At 57.2% G+C, this 19782-nt stretch overlaps 1 protein-coding gene across 1 annotated transcript in view; it reads left to right on the top strand.

Moving 5' to 3' along the window:
- The window catches only part of NMUR1 (neuromedin U receptor 1), a 14092-nt gene extending 4466 nt beyond the window's left edge, over window positions 1-9626 (top strand). Inside the window, exons 3-5 of the mRNA XM_009634370.2 lie at window positions 818-856; window positions 7008-7912; window positions 9223-9626. Coding sequence (XP_009632665.2) covers window positions 818-856; window positions 7008-7912; window positions 9223-9626 — 1348 coding nt within the window. The remainder of the gene's footprint in view (window positions 1-817; window positions 857-7007; window positions 7913-9222) is intronic.
- Window positions 9627-19782: the final 10156 nt, after the last annotated feature.

Here is a 19782-nt window from a genome sequence, read left to right as displayed (position 1 = left end):
GCAACATCTTTCTTGTAGTGAGGGGCCCAAAACTGAACACAGTATTCAAGGTGCGGCCTCACCAGCACCGAGTACAGGGGCACTATCACTTCCCTACTCCTACTGGTCACACTATTTCTGATACAGGCCAGGATGCCATTGACCTTCCTGGCCACCTGGGCACACTGCCGGCTCATATTCAGCTGGCTGTCAACCAGTACCCCCAGGTCCTTTTCCGCCAGGCAGCTTTCCAGCCACTCTTCCCTGAGCCCGTAGCACTGCATGGGGTTGTTGTGACCAAAGTGCAGGACCCGGCACTTGGCCTTGTTGAACCTCATACAGTTGGCCTTGGCCCATTGATCCAGACTGTCCAGGTCTCTCTGCAGAGCCCTCCTCCCCTCAAGCAGATCAACACTACCACCCAGTTTGGTGTTGTCTGCAAATTTACTGAGGGCACACTGAATCCCCTCATCTTGTCAGGATGCCCTTGGCTGCAGCCAGTCCTCATCCCGCTCCATCACTGCACAGGGGGCATGGCCAAGGCAGCACCCCCAGGCAATTTGGCCTGATGGGGACCTGTAAAAGCCTAGTGCTCCTGCCAGGTGAAAAAGCACTTCAAGTCTGTGTTGGCCCTGATTAGCAAAATTATGGTTGCCATGGAGCCCAAATACCTGCTCAGATAGTGCCTGCCTTCCCTGTCCCCCCAGCAGACCTGGGGGATACAAGCCGTGGAGCAGAAGCCAATTTTGCTGTTCCTTAGAAAGCTGATTGCTTTTATCCCAGTGAACATTGAAATGGTCTTTTTTTACTTTTTTTACCCCCTTCTTTCTCCTTTCAGCCCACTTTGGGGTGGAGGAGAAATGCCCCTTCCCAGCAATTTCTCAGATGAGCTGTGGGGCTTTAGGTGCAGTGGTTGCTGCAGGGAGAAACTTTGGGCTGTGAGCAGGGTACCCATGGGGATGCAGTGAGCTGTCCCAGGTGAGCAAGGGCTCCTTGCGGGCTCCTTTGCTGGGTGCCTGCACGCCGGAAAGGGTGCTGGCAAGTTATGATCAGCTCAGAAAAGGGAACTTGGAGATCTAGAAAGAGCTGTTGCTACTGGGAGAGGTTAAGATGTCACCTGCTTGGGCTGTGCGAGAGGGGTTGAGGAGGTAACAATGCTGAGATGAGATTTTGGGAGCAGGTACGGCTTTTACACAGTGGAAAAAGGCCTCTGGAAAGTTAGTGACTGGAAATGTGCAGGGTAACGATGGCCAAAAAATTACTGAAGGGGGGTGTCCCACACCAGACAGAAGGATGTGGGGGTGGGCTCTGCTGGGTAAATGACTGCAGTGCTGCTTTGGAAAGGCCACCCCAGTGACCTGCATTAATCCTCAGTTATGTTACTACAAAATTGCACAGATCCAGGTCTGTCTGGTGCCCTGAGGGTCTGAGTGGCCCTTCCCGGCCTTGGGAACCAAAATGAGCATCCTCCTGCTCTGAGATGCATCCTCTGGACACATCACCCCCAGGTGACCAAAGAGGGGCACCTTCCAGTAGGTGGCTCCCAGCAGGGAGAGAAGTCCCTTTTATAGCCCCATGGCTGAGAGATTTGCTTGTTCTCTGAGGGGAGAGGGTTCATTCTTGTCCCAAAGCTTTGTAACCCCTTTCCGTCCGTGCTGGCTATCACTGCCCAGGAAGATTTGCAGCAGCAATACCCTGCAAAGCTTGTTTCAGTGGCAGTGAGGGATGTACCCCAGGGGCTCTTGCCTGCTGCAGGATGGCATGGAGGAGACAAGTGACTGTCTGTGCCTCAGTTTCCCTCTCAGATGCAGAGTCTCTCTGTGGCTCGGTGGCTTTTTGTGCTCAGGACCAGAGTGTGTTAATTAAAACTGCAAAGCAGGGGAAGAAATGGAGGGGACGGAGCACAGACAGCTCTATAAAAGTCTGTGCTGATCTACCCTGTAATTACTGTGAGTGATGCGCCCTTGAAAAGAGCTGGGAGTGGAAGCAGTTGGTTATTAGGGCTGCAGCTCTCAAGCTTCAAAGCTGCTGTTTGTCTTCTCTTTTGGCCTCTTAATTCTCCTGGCAATGCTGCAGACAGGGCCTCACTCAACCTCTGTGTGCCAGCATTACCTGCACGTGGAGGGACCCAGCTACCTCTGCACTGGTCGGATCACTGGGAGGGATGGGTGCATGGCAGGGAGCAGGAGGAAGAAGCCTTGTGGGCAGCCCTGGCTTGCCTACGTGCTGTTGAAATTTCCAGCCCAGCCTGGAGATGCTCTGGCCATGGGGATGGCTGGGCTGTGGCTGACTGGTTGTGCGAGGAGTGGGTTTTGGCATGCTGCTGGCCATCCTCCCTGCCCAGGGTTAACACAATAAAGTACCTGATAAGGGGAATAGACTGAAGGGTCGTGCTCCCTTGTGCAGTTCACCCCCTTCAAGCAGTGGGGGAGCAGCAGTGGAAGCGGGGTTGCCACCTCCTGCTTATTTGATTTATCAGAAAATTGAAAACCAGAATGGATCACTCTGAAGCACGGTCAGGCCTGCGGGGACTCAGGAGGGGCAGCAAGAAACAGAGATGCTGAGGAAAAGAAGTGATATGCTAGTCCCTGAGAGCTACCAACTCCTCCCAAAGAGATATGACAGCAGGCAGGGTGGAAGCAGCTGTTGAGGCCCCCGTTACAGGGGATGGTCCAAGCAAGCTGATGCGACGGAAAAAGGGATGCAAAGAGAGAAGGACCCCTGGTCCAGTGGTTCTTGTGTCCCAGCAAAACCGGGGCTAGGAGACCTGGCCCATGGTCAAGCAGGGCAAGAGACCTCTGTCACCACCTGGAAGCCAGGATCTGGCAACCTGGGGGGAAAGGATGGACCCCATAGTTCAGCTCTGAGTGAACCCTGTGTGTTCCTTGCTCCTTGCAGACCATCCTTACCATGTGCCTGTTGTCTTCAGCTAGGAAAGGAGACTTCTGGGAAACATGTTGAAGTTTGGTAAGAGCTCAGCAGCATCCCCATTGCTTTGCTCCAACCCAAGCAACCTCCAAACCCCTCAGTCCCAGCAGACGTTCCCTCATCCCCATGGAGGTGCAGGACAAATGAGCTGCGGGAGTCCCTGCAGGGACAAGGACACAGGTCAGAGCTCCAGGGGCTGCCCTGCAGCAAAGCCCAGGTAGGGGTGAGGACAGAACAGGGGTGGGAGGCATCATGGCTGCATGCAGGGAACAGCCTCTGTCCCAAGGATGGGGGAGATGGCCATGCCACAGTGCACAGAGCTCAGTGAGTAGCTGGGACCATGCTGGGAGCTGGCTGTACTGTGTGCCTGCTCAGCAGGGTGGCCAGGGAACAGGGGGAGGCAGATGAGGGATGGAAAGGAGAGAGAAAGGATGGAGAATGAGAGAGATGTTTCCAGGAATGCTTCATCCCCCGATGCAACCTCTCAAGTAGGCTTTTGCTCAGGTTCCTGGTGCCTCAGTGGTACAGCACAACCTGCCTCTGCACCAGCAGGGATCCATCCCCTTCCCTGGGGAAAAAGCAGCCTGAGCTCCATCCGGAGGCAGGGACAGAAATCTGTGCCCATCAGCTACTGCTTCTGGCTCTGCCACCCAGGCACTGCTGCCCACCCCAGCATCTGCCAAGCCAGCACTGCTGAGCCCCTGCCAGCATCGCCTGGCTGCTGTCCCTGTGTCATGTCCCTGCTGTCACCAGCCTGGTGACATAAACCCCTGGGTTTTAGCCCGTGTCCATGCTCAGAGGGGATGAGGTTTCTTTGCCTTCATCACTCCTGTAGGAGCAGGCAGCACCTCTTTTCCCTCCCAGTTTCAGACATTATTTCCAGCTTGTTGGTTTTTTCCCTTGCGTAATGTCTTGTTTACAGCCATTTAGCCTCCAGCCCTTTGGCTTCAGCAAGCTCCTCTCCTCTGCTCCGAGAGATGTTCTGAGGAAAGTCACATCTTGGGGCAGCTCTGGACCCTTCCTGCCCTCTGTGTGTTTGCTCTGCCAGCTCCCCTCTGCAGCCTGTTTGCTGCCAGGAGCACAGGCTGGGCCAGCTTAGGGCCACCAAGCCCACCCAGAGCTTTGCTGGTCGAGTCCTATCATCCCTCGCCTGCTCTGAAATTTCTTTGAGCATCGAGCTCTGCTACAGACCTGGACATGCAGCCCTTTGGGGCTGGCACCAGCATGCGGTGCTGCAGCAATTGTTCTGTTGGCATCCCTCTGGCCTTCCTCCCCCCCATCATCCTTACCTGGTGGGGACAGAGCCAGGCACAGATCCATTGCTCCAGCACAGTAGGCTGCGGGCCAGGGAGGCTGTGGGCTGATTTTGCCTTTGCTGCCAGCCTGTGCGGAGGGGCAGCGTGTGGGTCAAGCACTCTCAAGGCTTTCAGGATCTTTGTATCGTATTAAAACAGTGAGGAAAAATGTCTCCAGGGCTTTGGGGGGTCAGTTCCCACTGTGTGTGTCACCCCCTTGGGCTGGTCCAAGCACACTGATCCCACCTGCCACCCTCTTCCCCCTGCGTGCTGTCCCCTGCTGCTCTCCTTTGGCTTTATTGCACCAGCCAGCAGGGAAATGGGGTGCTGTGGTCACCCCCAGCACCCAGCTGGCACCCCTCAGTCCAAGGGTGCTCTGGAGCAGTGTGCCAGGGGGTGCAGCCTGCATGGGTGGCCCCTGAGCAGGGGCTGTGCTGGGTGCTCTGCCCCAGTGCCAGGCTGTGCCCGCTGGCCCCGGGGACATTTGTGCCACTGCCAATCGCCTCTGGTTGCAGCCAGGCTCTATTTGCTTCCCGCTGCAACAGCAGCAAGGCAGAGCATTCCTGAAGGCACTGAGCCTCCTGGGAAAGAGGGCACTGGTGGGAATTTGGTGCCTCAGTTTCCCCCTTGGGCTGTGGGAGAGAAGACGGGTGAGTGGTGCTGCTCCTGTCTGCTGTGTGCTCTGGCATCAGGAGAGGGATTTGAAGGTGCAGGACCCCAAGGGCAGTGTCCTGGCGCTGGAGGCTGCTGGATCCAGGCAGCTCCTTGTGGCCTGGCCGTAGGCATCAGGCTCAGCGGTGCAGTGAGCTGTGCTGGGGCTCAGCCTGGGTGGGAGCAGGGGGCACGGGGCTGAGGGGTCTCTCCAGGCAGGTCTCTCCAGGCTCCTTCTCCAAGATCCTTGTCCCCCCTGCTTGAACCCAGCCCTGCCAGAGGCTCTTCCAGCTCCATCTCCCACCCGGCCCAGCCAGGTGCCTCCGTGCACAGCAAGGATGGTGCTGGGACAGGCTCGGTCGAGGAGGGTCCCCGGGATGCCAGAGCCCTTCCAGGTGTTATCCCCTGGGGGGGACGGGACGGGGACCCTGGGTCCTGCCACCTTCGGAGGGGATGAAGGGACCGATGCGTGTGCCTGTGCCCACGGGTGCCTGCCCGTCCCGCGGCGTGGCATTGCTCTCTGCCGTCGCACGGAGCCGCCTCCCCGCCAGGAGCAGCCGGCTCCGGGCTGGGCTGGGACCGGTAAAGCGCGTGTTGGAGGAGAGAGGAGCCGCGGGTGGAGCGGGGACGCGCAGCCCTGCCACGCGTCTGTGGGGCGCAGGAACGCGTGAGTGTGTGCATGTCTGTGCGTGCATGCGTGTATGTGCGTGTCTGTGTGCTTATATGTGCATGCACGCGTGTGTGTGTGCATATCTGTGTGCTTATATGTGTGTGCATGCGTGTATGTGCGCTTATATGTGAGTGCACGCATGTGTGTGTGCATATGTGTGCATGCTTGTGTGCACGGATCCGCGCAGGGCTACCGAACCCGGGCGTTGTCAGCAGGATGGGATGCCAGCACAGAGGACAGGCAGGAGCGCAGACAGACAGACAGACACTGGGCGTGGGGAGGGAGCAGACCCTGGCGTGGGGTGAAGCAGCAACTGCGATCGCAGCAACTTCCTCGCATCAAAGTGTGACAGGAGCTGGCTGGAGCCACCTGCTCCATGGTAAGGTGATTTGGGTGACCCTGGGGTTTCACATCTGGATGCAGGGAGACCCCAGGAAGCTGCTGGGTCCGGCTGCATCACCCCCAGAGGAGACAGGACAGCTGGGTGCCGCATGGCCCCCACGCCTGGCCGCGTCGGGACGGCAGTGGGGACGATCGATGGATCCCTCACCACGGAGGCCACGCAAATGGCAAATCCCTGTGTTGCGAAGGCTACTGGTGGGGCTGGAGATGGCTGTGCCGCCCTCCCCCGCGACTCTCCTAGAGTCAATGGAGTTTATTACTTTAACGTATTTCCTCTTTCTCTCTTTCTCAAGGGCATCTTTTTGGCAGTGCTGCTTTGCAAACGAGGAGTCAGCCCCCGGCAGGGGTAGGGTCTCAGCACTGGGCTTTGCTTGCCCAGCGGTGGGAGAGGAAGCCCCCGGCACCCCCGGCTCTCATCCACGCTCTCTGCTGACAGAGGACAAGAGGGAGAAGGTGGATAAGGGCAGGCGGCTTCTCCAAGCTGAGCTCTGAGGGAAGAGCAGCAGGAAGATTTCCTTAGCCTGCCTCTTAAGGCAGTGAAGACTCCATCCCCTCCCACGCTCCCTCCCCAGCCCGACCCCGTCCAGCGCAGGGGTAGTGGGACCTCAGCCTTCATCTGGAGCGTCCCAACAAGTCGTAAGTCCTTCTTGGATTGGAAAAATCAATTTTCCCTCTGGCTGTTTTATGAACCCCTCTGCATGGCTGGTAGAGTTGTAACCAGGATCGATTTTTGGGGTTGGCTTTGGGGCTGTATCCTGCTCTGCTTTGGGAGAAGGGAGAGGGGACAACCCCGCTGACACCCCCCGATGGCAGGGCGAAGGGGCCAAGGTGGGCTGGGGAGCTGCCAGGATTGTTTGTGGATGGGAAATGGGGTAAGGAGCGCTTGGAATCCTAGAGGGAGGCTGGGGAGAGATTTTGGGTGGTTTCCAAAGCAAAGGCTGGGACTGTGTCAGGATGAGTGCGAGGGTGCAGAGCCATGGTGATCAGCATCATCCTGACACCCTGACATCAACAGGGAGGGGGCAGAGGGAGCAAGAGGCAGCAGAGGGGTTGGGAAAAGCATCCCGCAAACCTCCCTGTCTCTCCACAGCCATGAATCCCTACGTCAACTGCTCTGGCCCTGAGTTCCCCCTGCCCCAGCGAGACTTTCCCATGGAGCCCATCAGCCCTGATCTCTGCAACAGAACTCACCCAGAGACCTTGTTTGACCCCAAGGATGCCAACCTGACAGAGGAGCAGCTGCGGGATAAGTACCTGGGACCTCGACGGTCCAGCTTCTTTGTCCCTGTCTGTGTCATCTACCTGCTGATCTTCGTGGTGGGAGCTGTGGGCAACACGCTCACCTGCATCGTCATCCTCCGGCACCGGTTCATGAGGACGCCCACCAACTACTACCTGTTCAGCCTGGCTGTCTCTGACCTGCTGGTGCTGCTGCTGGGGATGCCTCTGGAGCTGTACGACATGTGGAGCAACTACCCCTTCCTGCTGGGCGCCAGCGGCTGCTATTTCAAGACGCTGCTCTTTGAGGCTGTCTGCTTCGCCTCCATCCTCAATGTCACAGCCCTGAGCGTGGAGCGCTACATCGCCGTGGTGCACCCGCTCAAGGCCAAGTACGTGGTGACCAGGAATCATGCTAAGAGGGTCATCGTCACCATCTGGGTCTTGTCGGTCATCTGCTCCATCCCCAACACCAGCCTCCATGGGCTGCAGCCTCTCTACGTGCCTGGCCGAGGGCGGGTGCCCGATTCAGAGATCTGCACCCTGGTGAAGCCGCGCTTGACCTACAACCTTGTCATCCAGATCACCACCATCGTCTTCTTCTTCCTGCCCATGGGGACCATCAGCATTCTCTACCTGCTCATCGGACTACAGCTCAGGAAAGAGAAGATGCTGGAGGCCTTGGGAGCCAAGTCCGCTGGTGGCCGTGACTGCCACAATGCCTGGGGGCAGAAGAAAGTCAAGAGGAGGCAGGTCACGAAGATGCTCTGTGAGTCCGATACTGGGGATTCTGATGCTGGGGATGGGCAGAGCCAGGAAGTGTCTCCCAAGGCTGCATTGGGAGGGTGCTGGGGGGAAACTGAGGCACAGCCAGTCCAGAGCTGCTGGGTCATCCTGGAGGAAGGCTGTGGGGCTGGCTCGTGGGGTGTTGAGGCAAAGGCAGAACTGGTGGCTCTGGTCCAGTGGTGGGGATTGCTCATGCCAGATACCTCCTGGCCACGAGACCTCTCCTCCTCTAGGAAAGTGCTGGGTGAGAAAGGGAAAGGAGATGGGATGGGATGGGATGGGATGGGATGGGATGGGATGGGATGGGGAAACCTGCCCCCCATCCCCCAGCCCAGACCTTGTGTGCTGCTGGTGGTGGTGGTATTTCCCAGAGAGAGACCAGTTCCTACCCAGCCCCACAGCCTCTGCGACTGACCTGGGACAATGATGCACTGGGCTGGAGCACCCCTCCATCCCACTGCTCTGCACCCTTGCTCCCCTCCCCATCAGCATCCCTGCAGCCTCTGGACCCCTTCCCAGCAGCAGGAGCTGGCTGCCCTTGGGTAGCTGTCTCTTCCTGGCATGCTGACCTCCGCGTGCTCCCAGCCCCGTGACAGCACAGCGATGGCGGGTTGCCCAGCCCAGTCCATCGGCAGGGCCAGGGCTGCTTCTCTGTCACATCCCAGACAAGTCTTCCCAGACTTCTCTCCAGCTTCCCCTGGCACCAGGGCTGGGAGGGTGACAAAGGGGAACTTGTCCCCGCATGCCGTGGAGATGTAGCATGGCACAGGTATGGCATCATGTGGGTATGCATCAGCAGAGCTGGGTTATAAAAAAAAAATATACAGAGCACAAGAAGAGGGTGAAAATACCTCTTGCTCCTTGGACTTGGCCGTGCCCCATGGGTTACCTGGTTAGCAGGGAGTGCTTTTGCTTTGCTGGCAGAGGTGGCAGAGTGCCCAGAGGCTGGATGCCCGCAGAGGCATCCCCCAGCCATGCCATGGGGCTGCAATGTGGGCAGCTGCCTGCTGATGGGGAGCAGAGACGCATGGTGCAGCAGCACCTGGAGCAGCCCTGGCAGGAGATGGAGGGAGCGAAATCCTGCCCAGACATACGTCCAGACCCTCCACAGCAGCAGGTCAACAAAAGCATTGGGGGGCCCTTCCCCTCTCCCTCTTCCTCTCTCCCATACTTTTTTGTGCGTTCTTTGCTATGGCCAAAGCTAAAACAGGGCAATGATTAGCCAGGGACTGGAGGTCCCCAGAGGAGTGAGCCTTGTTCCCCCAGTAACACCAGCTCCTCGGCTCCCCACAGTTGTGCTGGTGGTGGTGTTTGGGATCTGCTGGGCCCCCTTCCACACCGACCGCCTCGTCTGGAGCTTTGTCTCCACCTGGACCAGCCATATGCTCCACATGTTTCAGTACGTCCACATCATCTCGGGCGTCTTCTTCTACCTGAGCTCAGCCGCCAATCCCATCCTCTACAACCTGATGTCCACCCGCTTCCGGGAGATGTTCAAGGAGGTGATGTGCCACCCTGGCCACCGCCCGCCATGGTCACAGAAATACTCACCCAGCATCACCCGCGCCACTACCCGCAGCACCGAATGTGAGCCCATGCCGGGCACCAATGGGCTGCCCCTCTCCGAAGCCGAGGAGTATGAGCTGGAGGAGGTGGAGGGGGGCCAGGCCACCATGCATGCAACATCCCTCTGCTGATGAGCAGGAGGATGCAGGGGACCAGGACTGGCTTTTCCCACCACCAGCATCCATCTGACTGTGGCACCCAGCCTGTGGTGGGGAGTGGGGCAGGAGCAATGGAGGCGTCCCTGCCTCTCTGTGCCATCCCTCTGGGATATGAAGGCTGGTTTTCTTGGCAGCGCTGCTCCGGGGCATGGCAGAGGTGGCCACGCTGTGTCCTGGATGCATTGCACTTGCTGCGCTCAGCACTGGGGCTGGCCAAAGCTGGGGTGGTGCTGGCTTCTATGTCAGGGATATACCAGCAATCCCCCAAAACATCCTATCCCTCCCGGCCCAGCAGGGTGAGCCTGCAGGTTCAGGTGTCAGGGCTATCAGGCATCCCAGACTGTTTTGGGACACCGTGCTGAATGGGTGCCCCAAAAGGTGCTCGCACCTGGGCTGAGACCCATGGAGGTAGGAGAGCTTTGCATGGCATGGAGTGGGGAAAAAAAGGTCTGTGATTGCCTTCTCCCTCGAGACCTCCCCAGGGTCCTCTGGCACCAACATGCCCCTGATTTTCTTGCACATCCCTTCGGTGGTGCCAGCTGGTGTCTGGCTGCAGGATGCCTTATGGCTCCTTGCTCCCAGCCTTCCTCCCGCCCCAGCCCCCCGAGGGCAGGGGAAGGAGCAGGGCTGCTCCCTCCAGAGCTGGAGCCTGCAGGGGGAAATACAGGACCATGGCAGCCCCAGGCTGCTTGCAGCACTGAGGCACAGCTCTGCGCCTTCCCAGTGCCCCACAAATGCACCCCACTCTCCCCCCTCCAATGTGCATCTGGTGGGTGCCACCCTCCTCTTTCTCAGCCCACTGTGGCCCCCTGCACCCCCGGGAAATGTGGGGACCCCTCCTCCATCCCTGCCCGGCACAGGCCGAGCTTCATTGAGAATTAAAAAAAGCCTTTGGCCTGATTTGTGCCCTGGTTGCATCCCCCAGGACCCAGCTCTGCTCCCAGCACAGGACTGAACCTGGGCCGTCCTCCCGGGGGGTGATGGGCAGCGGGGGTGTCCCCCTGGCTCTGCCTGCGGCTCTGCTGCCATGACAGGTCTGCAGGGCTAGGCATGGCAGGGAAGGCGTGAGTGGGATGCTCACAGCCTTCCTGGTCTCCATGATGCTCTGGCCAGGCTGGGCTGGAGCCATTGCAGAGGGGGAGCTGCCTCCGGAGCGGTGGCGATCAATTTGTCCCCAGACGCACGGCTCAGGAAATGTCACAAAAATGCCAGGAAGTGCAGGCTGGCTGGTCGTGCTTCCCCGGGCTGGAAGGACCCATCGATTTACTGTCTGAGATCGATGCCACTGACTTCCTGGTGTACGCCAGGTCCTCCCACAGGATAAAATATTGAGGCTCCGAAATGCCACCCAAGGGGCTGTCCGAGCAGCTTGAGCTCTTGCCTTGCACAACTTCCCCATCCCCAGCTCCTCCCTGGTCCCCCCGGGGAGGCTCCCCTGGCTTGGTGTCCCACAGCCATGCCGCTGGGCAGCGTGGATGTGCCAGTGGGCTCACCCGGGCACCCGAGCAGAAATACTGGAGAAGCAAGCGCCAGGCAGTATGCCAGTTCCCCTCCCCACTCCCCATCCCAAAGCAGGGTCTGCTGTGGGCAAAGCCCTTCCTCGGCCCTTGTGGGGTCCTGCTGTGTGCTGCTGGGTGAGGGTGGGTGTGGGGCTGCTGTAGCTTTGCACTTTGGGGTCCGGAGTATGTCAACGTGGCCAAGGGCATCGAGATCCATCGATTTTCTTCCCTCTCCAGCTCTCATCGCTGACGGTCCCGGCAGGGGCCAGCGCCCTGGCAGCTGCGCGGGGCCCCTCGTCACTGCTGCGCAGGTGGACGTGACTGATGCCTCCTTGATGGCCATTATTGCCCCATCTCACTTCACCCGACCGCTTCCCCAGCCGCAAATCTCCAGGGAATGGCTTTTTAATAGGCAGTCGATAGCATTTTATGACGCAGCAACAGCCGCCCGCATGGAGCTTTGGGGTCCCTCGTGCCATGGGTCAGGAAGACACGTCCCCTTGCTTGTGAGCAGCTGGGCTGTGCAGGGGTATGGCTGGGGCCCCTGCAGCTTGAGCTCCCTTGGTCAGTGCCAGAGGACAGCGTGTGTGTCCGGGGTTTTTTGGGGGCTCCTGGGGCTCAGCACTGCTGGAGTGGAGTACAGAGCAGCCAGAAAGGTGGAGGCACTACCTTTGCCTTCATCCAGCCTTGTGTCCCCAGCTGCCCTGCTGTCCCTTGATCTGGGACTCCCCATCCTCATCAGCTACCCCAAATTCCCCTCTCTGAGATGCAGGAGTGGAATGTGCTGCTGAGGTCCTGGCGTGTTGGGCAGCAATGCTGGGGGCTGCCCCACCGCCCACCCCACATGCAGCTGGGCTAGGGATCACCCTGAAAAGCATCCCAAAGGCTTGCCAAAACACAGCTGCAGCACGGCCGATGGCGTCTCTCAGGTGGAGATATGAGGGCAAACTTTGCTCCCCTGGCCAGGGTTTTGCGAGAGAGTGTGGAGACAACACCAAGTCCCCAGGTACTGCATGCCAGCTGGGCTCATGAGAGATGCTGCAATCAAAGGCTCCCGGGCAAGCCCTTTAATCCCATAATGAATTTTAGTAAAAGCTGCAGTTAGGGCATGATACCTTATAAAAAAGGAACCGATCTCCCAGGGGAGAACAGTTTCACAAAGAGGGTTTTACACCTGTCCATTACCGGGAAGGCAGTGGCTGCCGACTCCCGCCTGCCTCAGGCTCGTTGCAGTCCCCAGGAAGAAAATTTTGGAGACTGTTTGCTCCAAGGACGATGCTCCCCACTGTCCTGCATCCTCAGGGTCAGCCTGGTCCCCTGCCACCTTCCTGGTGTAAATTAGAGGGGACCTTCCTGGTGTAGATTAAAGGGGTTAGTCCTGCTGGGGAGGTGGTATAGAAGCAAAGAGCCCTGAGCAGGGGGAGGTAGCAGAAGCCGGGGATGGGGCGAGTTGCTCCTGCTGCTCCCAACCATGTAACTGGCTGGGGAATTGACTGGCACTTCAGGATGGCTGTGGGGGAAGGAGGATCCCAAAACACTGCCTGTGAGTTCTCACCCACTAAATGATCCTTTCAGGATCCAAGGGGGCCTGGAGGGGTCAGAGCAAAGGGACGCTGGGGGGCTGGGAGCTGGGGGAGTGTGGATGCCGTTGCTCCCGGTCCTCACTTGGAGCTGGAGGAAACATCTCTCTGTCCCTGCAATATGGAGCATGTGGCCAGGTCAGGCTCCATGCCACCATCTCCTCTGCAAACGCTTTGTTTCCAAAGAGCCAGTCCCCAAAAGTTGTCCATCTGTCCTCCCAGATTTACAGCAGTGTCTTGTCCAACAGCCAGTTCCTGCCCAACCACCCACTCCTGGCCCCAGGGGAACCCTCCTGCCCGTTCTGTGTCTGCTCAGCACCCCCATGGCAAGCACCCATCCCTCCTCCATCACCTCCAGCCCCGCTCCCAGGAGGCTCCCTCTCTTCCAGCAGCTCATGGAGCTGTTTTCCCCTGCGCTGCCGCACACTCTGAGTGACACAGTAACTCCAGAGCTTCCAATAAAAAGATTTATCACCGTAGCTTTGGGGATTAGAAAGCAATCCATCTATGAGGCTGCCCCAGCCTTGTAAGGCTTTTTTTTGTGCTGTGGTTGTTTGCAACAGGCATGGGGTGGTATTTTTTTTTCCTTTACGGAGCCAAACTCAAGTTTTACAGCAATTGCCTCGTGTATTTGGAGCCATGATAGATGGCTCCAGTGAACGCCAGCGGATTTTTTTGCTGCCCCTCCTCAATAAGCCAAGGGAAGGGTTGTTTTTCGCTTCCTTTGCGCAGCCGTGGTATGGGGAAAACTCACACAGCGTGAATTTGGCAAAGCCCTCATGTACCTGGGAGTGAGGGTCCCTGGCAGGGGCTGGGTGGTGGGGTGGATTCGGGCTGCCTGGCCATGGATATGCCACGGCAGCATTTCCCCCTGAGCGCCCAGCCTTTGCAAGGGGAGCAGGGAAGCAGGAAAATGTAAATGCCAGGAAAGCGCAGGGATGTGCCGGGTCTGAGCTCGGTACTGATTTAGACTGCATTTGAACCCTATTTCAATTATTCGTCTTACTGCAGGATAGTGGTGGAGGTGAAAAGCTAACACCTAGTGACTACAGACTGGTGATGGGCAGCATAGAGGTAGGCAGGAGGACAAATTGACAGGTGAGGGAAATACAATGTATGTAGGGTTTGATTTTGCTCCTCGGGGACACCCATGGGCTCAGCTTTTAGCCCCATGCTGAAGGCAGCCCATCTTCCTGCCCGGCTCCTGGGTGGCTTCCCACAGAGGCAGGACTCACGCAGGAACCAGTGTTCCAGGCAGACATATGCTGCGGGGAGGCTGGGAAGAGGTGGCATGGGAAGCACAGCCCACCCCAAGGGCCCTGGGTGGAGGAGCTCAGCCACGGCTCCGGATGCTCGGGCTGACTCACAGCCACGTGGCAGTGTGACTGTCACCTACACCGGGGATGGTTTTCTCCATGTCACAGCAAATCCAACAGCCCTGGAGGGGCTGGGCCACATGTGGGGAAGGGATGGGCTCCCCGTACCCCACCTCTCCCCGCTTAGGGCATGCAGGGAGAGGACACACTGGGGCTAGATGGGCAAAGGGCATCTCCAAGAAATTCAGGTCCACGTGTTATTTAAGGGCCCCCCTGCCTGAAATACCACTGTCCTCATGGCAGGGTGATGGGAAGGATGGAGGTGCCATGCACAGTGCCCTTCCCCACAGCCTAGCAGCAACATGCAGCGACAATTTCAGGGGCAAAGTGACCCACCAGAGCCACCAGGCACCTTCACAAGCATCACCCAGGGCAAGGTTAAACTCCACTGCAACAGGTTAGAAGAGACAGACTGTCTGGTTAGCCCACGCCTTCTCCTGTCGCAATGTGTTGTTGCTAAAGATGACAGAATTGATGTTAGAGGAGCCTGCGTGATGCTTAATTTGGTTCATGGGGGGACTTTGGTTAAGAAATGAAAGCGATGCGTAATTAGCACAGCAGTAAGTGGATTAGAGCTCCGGGGCAAGCAGGGACTGCTAACAACTGGCTGCGATTGCCAGTGGGGCTGGGGGGATCAGGCTCAGCCCAAGGCCCCCCACATTGTCCTGAGCATCATCCCCAAGCAGGTCCCCAGGGCTTGGGGGTGCAAGTGGCAGACCCTGAGGCTGACCCGGAGAACAACAGTCTGCCAAGGGCTTCCCCACAGCCCACAAAAGCCGTGCTTGGGGTCCCCAGCATCCTGGCATACATCCCAGGGGTCTGGCCTCGTCCCTGAGTGGAAGGGGATGAGGGGACACTGGTTCTCCAGTCCTCATCGGGGTGGAAGAAATTCCAGTGTGAAGAGGAAGGCTGGGATGCCCAGACTGGAAAAAGCTAACTTCTATCTAGTTTTATACAGATTTAGGAGCAGTGATACATGTGCACAAGTTCCCAATGGCAGTGGTGGAGTCCCTTGAGGGGAAATGCCTCCCCACAGATCAGGTGCTTTTCTGTGAGGTCAGCTCCTCTTCCAACGTGGTTTTGAGGGTATTTGCTTCTGCTAAGGACCCGGTCTGCGTTACAGTCAGGAAGGGCAGGACAGCCCTTGCTCCCCCACTCCACCGTGCCCAGATGGCTTCTCCTCCCTCTCTGCACCTGAAGGGTACCTGAGCTGACCCCCTCCAAAATGAACATGCAATGAAAACAAGTCAAAACCCAAGACACGGACCTGCACTCGGGGCTAGACCCCAGCTGTCCCTGCTGCAACGTTATTATAGCAGCAGACTTTAATTACAGGGTTTTATCGCTCTTTGTGCTTATCATGGCAGCCAGGGCAAGTTTGCCTTCTCAGTTTGGGACTATTTAATGTGACACATTGGAGAAAGCTGTCCGAGAGGCATCTGGAGGCAAAACACATCTTTCTTGTTATCTTTCCTGAGCAGGTAGAGCGCCTGTCTCGCATTAATGATCATCTCACATTAATGATGCTGAGACCAAGCGTGAGACATCCCCTCCCACCCCCGTAGCTCGCATCCTGCGCAGGATGGTCCCAGCTGGCCCTGGGGCTAAAAGCCAGGCCAAAAGCTCTATTTCATACAAGAATCACCCCGGGGCTGCCAGGAGGGGAGGACATGGGTCCCCAGCAGGTATTTGGCAGAGACGTGATGGAGTGGCTTTCCCAAGAAAGCCCCTCTCCATGTCCTGGCAGGCAGGTGCCTGCAGGCACAGGAGCTGCCAACAGGCAGTAGAAAATAAAGACACAGAAATAAATCTGTTTTTCCTGAGCTCCTGTGCTTGACCTCTGCTGGGACAGCTGACAAAAACCCTTTGCTGACAGACACTTGCCAGCACAGGCTCAGAAAGAAGCCCCACAGTGCTGCTCTTCTTCATTCCCCAGCCAGGTCCTGGCCAGGGTTTGCTCCTGGGAGTGGGAAGTCCCTGGGGGGCCACAGGTTTACGGCAAGCAGTGGACAAGGTCCTGCTTTCCTCAGGGCAGGCTTTTGGCTTGTTGGTCTGAGTTGCCTTCAGGCAACTTTCACCCCAAAAAAGCATCCCTATGTGTGGCCTGTCTCTCTTGGCAAGGCCAGACCCCACAACCCATCAGTTTCCATGTGTCCTCCCCCACAGCAGTGGCCTCAGCACACACAGGGGTGTCCCCTGCCCGGCCAGACCCCACTGTGGCAGGCACCTGCTTTTCAGCACCCTGCTTGCAAAACAGAAACATAAGCCCTGACCCCCATTTCTCCCTTCTGGACATCTCCCACTGCCCCCATTACTGCAGCCCTGAGATTATTATGGACGCAAAGGACCCGCTCCCCTGCACACCAACCCCTCCAGCACTTGGCTTGGTTTAATTTCTTTTAATTTGTCATCCCGTGCTTAGAACAGCTGGGACCAATTTGCTGCTGCTGTCACCAGAAAGAAATCAAGTTAATGACAAGAAAGTCATTATAATTTAGGAGACCCATCAAGACTTGCTGCTCTATTAATGAGGAACAGGGGAGGGGGTTGCTGCTGCCTGCCCTGCTCTCCTCTCCCCTCCCACACCTACAGCTCTAAGCCACCCTGGGAGCCTGTTAGCAACCCCAAGCTCAAGGTGCCTTTTTCCAGGTACTGCCTTGTATTTGCACTGTGGTCTGGGTCCCTCTGTTTAAGAGCTCTTTGCTCCTCCTGGGTCTTCAAGTGATTTCTGCTCTGGTTAAAGAAAGACCTACATCGCTCTGCAGCTCTTCAATTGTCCAAACTGATCCTGGCCCCAGCTCCAAACCTCTCTGCCGGGGCTGATTTAAACAACTGCCTTGCACAGATGGAAAAGCAAATGGTTTGAGCTGGGTTTTGTTTCTGTTTTTCTGTGGTAATCCTGTCTCGCTGCCCATCTGGCAGGGGCCTGAAACATAACAGTGCCATGCAAAAGCACCGCCTGTGGGAGCTGGGAGCCCTGCAAGGTGAGGACTTCTTCAGCCCCCTGCCATGGAATAAGGGAGACAAACGAGAGAGATTTCTGCTGACTTCGTGGTGGATGGTTGAATTAAATCTACAGCAGCAAAAAGCTAAAAGAAAGAAAACACAGTAAGTGGTGCTAATGGGACTGAAAAGCACCCATTTGCACCTGGTCAGGGTGGGAGAGGGTGGCAATTGGAAGCATTTAAAGGTTTTTGCTCCTGGAAAGAGGATTTGTGTCTCTCTGTTGATCGTCCCTGTGTAGATGTAACTGGGAGATGTAATGGAGTGTAGCCTAATTCCAGAAGCCCCGGGTTGCAGTAGGAACCCACCCAGCCCCGGAGCTGAGATTGATCTGACAGGTTGTATCTGCGAGCGTCTCCTCCCTTGCTGGAAGCGCCAGCCTTTGAGAGGTCTCCGCGTCCACTTGCTATTCCTCCCAGCTCCTTGCCCCAAACGTTTAACATTCCCCTGGTGCAACAGCTCCAGAGCTGAACAGGGCCTTTGGATGATACATGTAGAATAAAATTGCACAAATGTGGATTGGGAGAGGCTGGGGCCAGCGGTGAGACACTCTGTGTGCGGCTCATGGTTTTTTCCCAAAACCTTCTGAAACAGATTTGGAGATATCCAGCCCCATTCAGGGGATCCCAACACCCGGCTTTTTTGTGCCAGTGATAATTTTGGTCACAAAGCCTGACTGCGCTCGAGCCAGGATTTGGGAGAACAATTTAAAACAATAAGAAAGAGCAAGCCAAGCAATCCAGTATCCTTTCAATTTAGCACCCAGAGGGAGCATCTCCAAGGGCAAGCTGCTGGGAGATGTGGTCCCACTGCAGCCCTGCTCTGCCAAGGACTTACTTCAGCTGTGTCCCCTCCTTGCTGGTGAGGATGGGTCCTCTCCTGTGCTGTGGCACCGGTGGGTGCGAATTCACAGGTCACCCCAGGGTAACTGTTCTCAGCAGCTGGGATGCTTGCAGGTGTGACGTGGCTGATGGGCACTTGCTGGCATCTTCAGGACCTTCTGGTCTAATTTTCCCGCATCCAAGAGGCTGTTCTGTGTCTGGTGCCAGCCCTGCAAAAACAGGCTTATCCCCCAAGAGAAGAATTTAATGTTTTTTTCAGAAAACAACGAGGCGCTTTGCTGTGAGCCACCACACTGCTGCTGTCCCCTCTGAAGCCCCCCTATTCACTGCCTTCGCTCCAGCCTCAGCGGTGGCAGGAGGAGGATCTCCTTTCCGCAGGTGAGAGCAAGGGCAGAAGCAGAGGTAGAAAAACAGACCCTGATTCCATGCAAATACCCTCTTGGGTCTGAGGCACCAGGGGAAAAGAGAGGACTGAATATGAGTGAGCAAAGCGGGACTCTCCCTGCTTGGTGCATTTTTGCATCCTCCAGGAATTTCAGTGCTAAATGTACCTTTTAATACCTAGAGGGTGAAGGTTTAGGCTATGCAGCCCTGTGCACACCAATGACAGTGGAAGTACAGCTGGGTGCTCTTTTAGACCCATGAAGGTTTGCCTTTAGGCAGTTTTCCAGCAAAGCCGGTGTCCAGGGCAGGGACCTGGGATGCGCCCATCTCCCTGCCTTTGCCCGGGGGTGGGAGCAGCTCTCAGCCCCCCGCGCTTGGCCGATCTGCAGGATCAATTTGTTAGCCCCAACGTGGTTTTCGGACAAGGCTTTGGCAGAAGGTGGATGGTGAGACCAGGCTCCATGTTAACCCCTGCACTGCTGCTGCCCCGGTGTGTGGGAGGGCTCAGGCCAGTCCTGTACAGAAACTGCCTGCCTGTCTCCTCTGCGTGCACAGGCAGCCTTCACCTGCAACGTGTTGGAGCCGCTTGGAAACTGAAGGCCAAGGAAAACCCATTTAAATAAGCCTGGTACCACTGTGGCTGGAGATGTTGGGGCTTTTCCTGAAAATTCCTCTTTCTCTTCTGGACCTTTCTCTCAGCACGATCTCCTTTCACAGACAGGTTTGCCCCCTCCCAGGCTGGGGCTCATCTGCCAGGGGTGTTTCATCACCTTCAAGGTCCGGGTGATGCTGGCTCCGTGGTGAGATGTGCCTTGTGCGGAGCAGCGTGGTTTCCCCAGGAGCGATACCCTGAGCCAGGGTGAGGGTGTGGGCACGAGGCGAGCTCCAGCAAGGCAGTGGGACCGGTTTGGATGCTCCTCAGCCAAAAGGTGCAGGGCGATGCCATCCGCCTTGCAGGAGCCCCAACTGATTTCAGCAAGTTTAGGCATGGGGCTATGAGGCTGACAGCCCAGAGGGTGCTGGGTTTGGCACCCATAGCAGTGATGATTCATTCTGCTCCCAAAAAAGGGGCGCAGAGCGAGCACCGTTCCATGGCACAGACCCTGACCTCTGTCCATCGTTGCAGGGCCACGTCCTGAAGCCTCAGAGCAAAGGGGTGCAGGGACCCAGCAACAGCAACGTGCTTCCCTTACCCTCACAGCATCCTCAGGAAACAGGTTTTGCCCCTAATATCCCAACAAGCCCTTAGCAAGGCTTTTATACACGTGTACGTACCAACATAGGTATGTACTTAGCCTAACCTCGGTCTCAAAGGCATTTCTAGGGGAAATGAGGCAGATCATCCAGTCAGAGCTGCCTCACCTGGTGAGGTGGGAGACTGGGGGCACTCCTCCCCTGACTCAGTGTCCCCCTTTGGCCATTCCCAAAGAGCTGGAGGCACCTTC

Source organism: Egretta garzetta, unplaced genomic scaffold (assembly GCF_000687185.1).
Source record: "Egretta garzetta isolate BGI_Z169 unplaced genomic scaffold, ASM68718v1 scaffold172, whole genome shotgun sequence".
Lineage (NCBI taxonomy): Eukaryota > Metazoa > Chordata > Aves > Pelecaniformes > Ardeidae > Egretta > Egretta garzetta.
The sequence above is the reverse complement of the archived record's forward strand: the minus strand, read 5'-3'. Positions and strand labels throughout refer to the sequence as shown.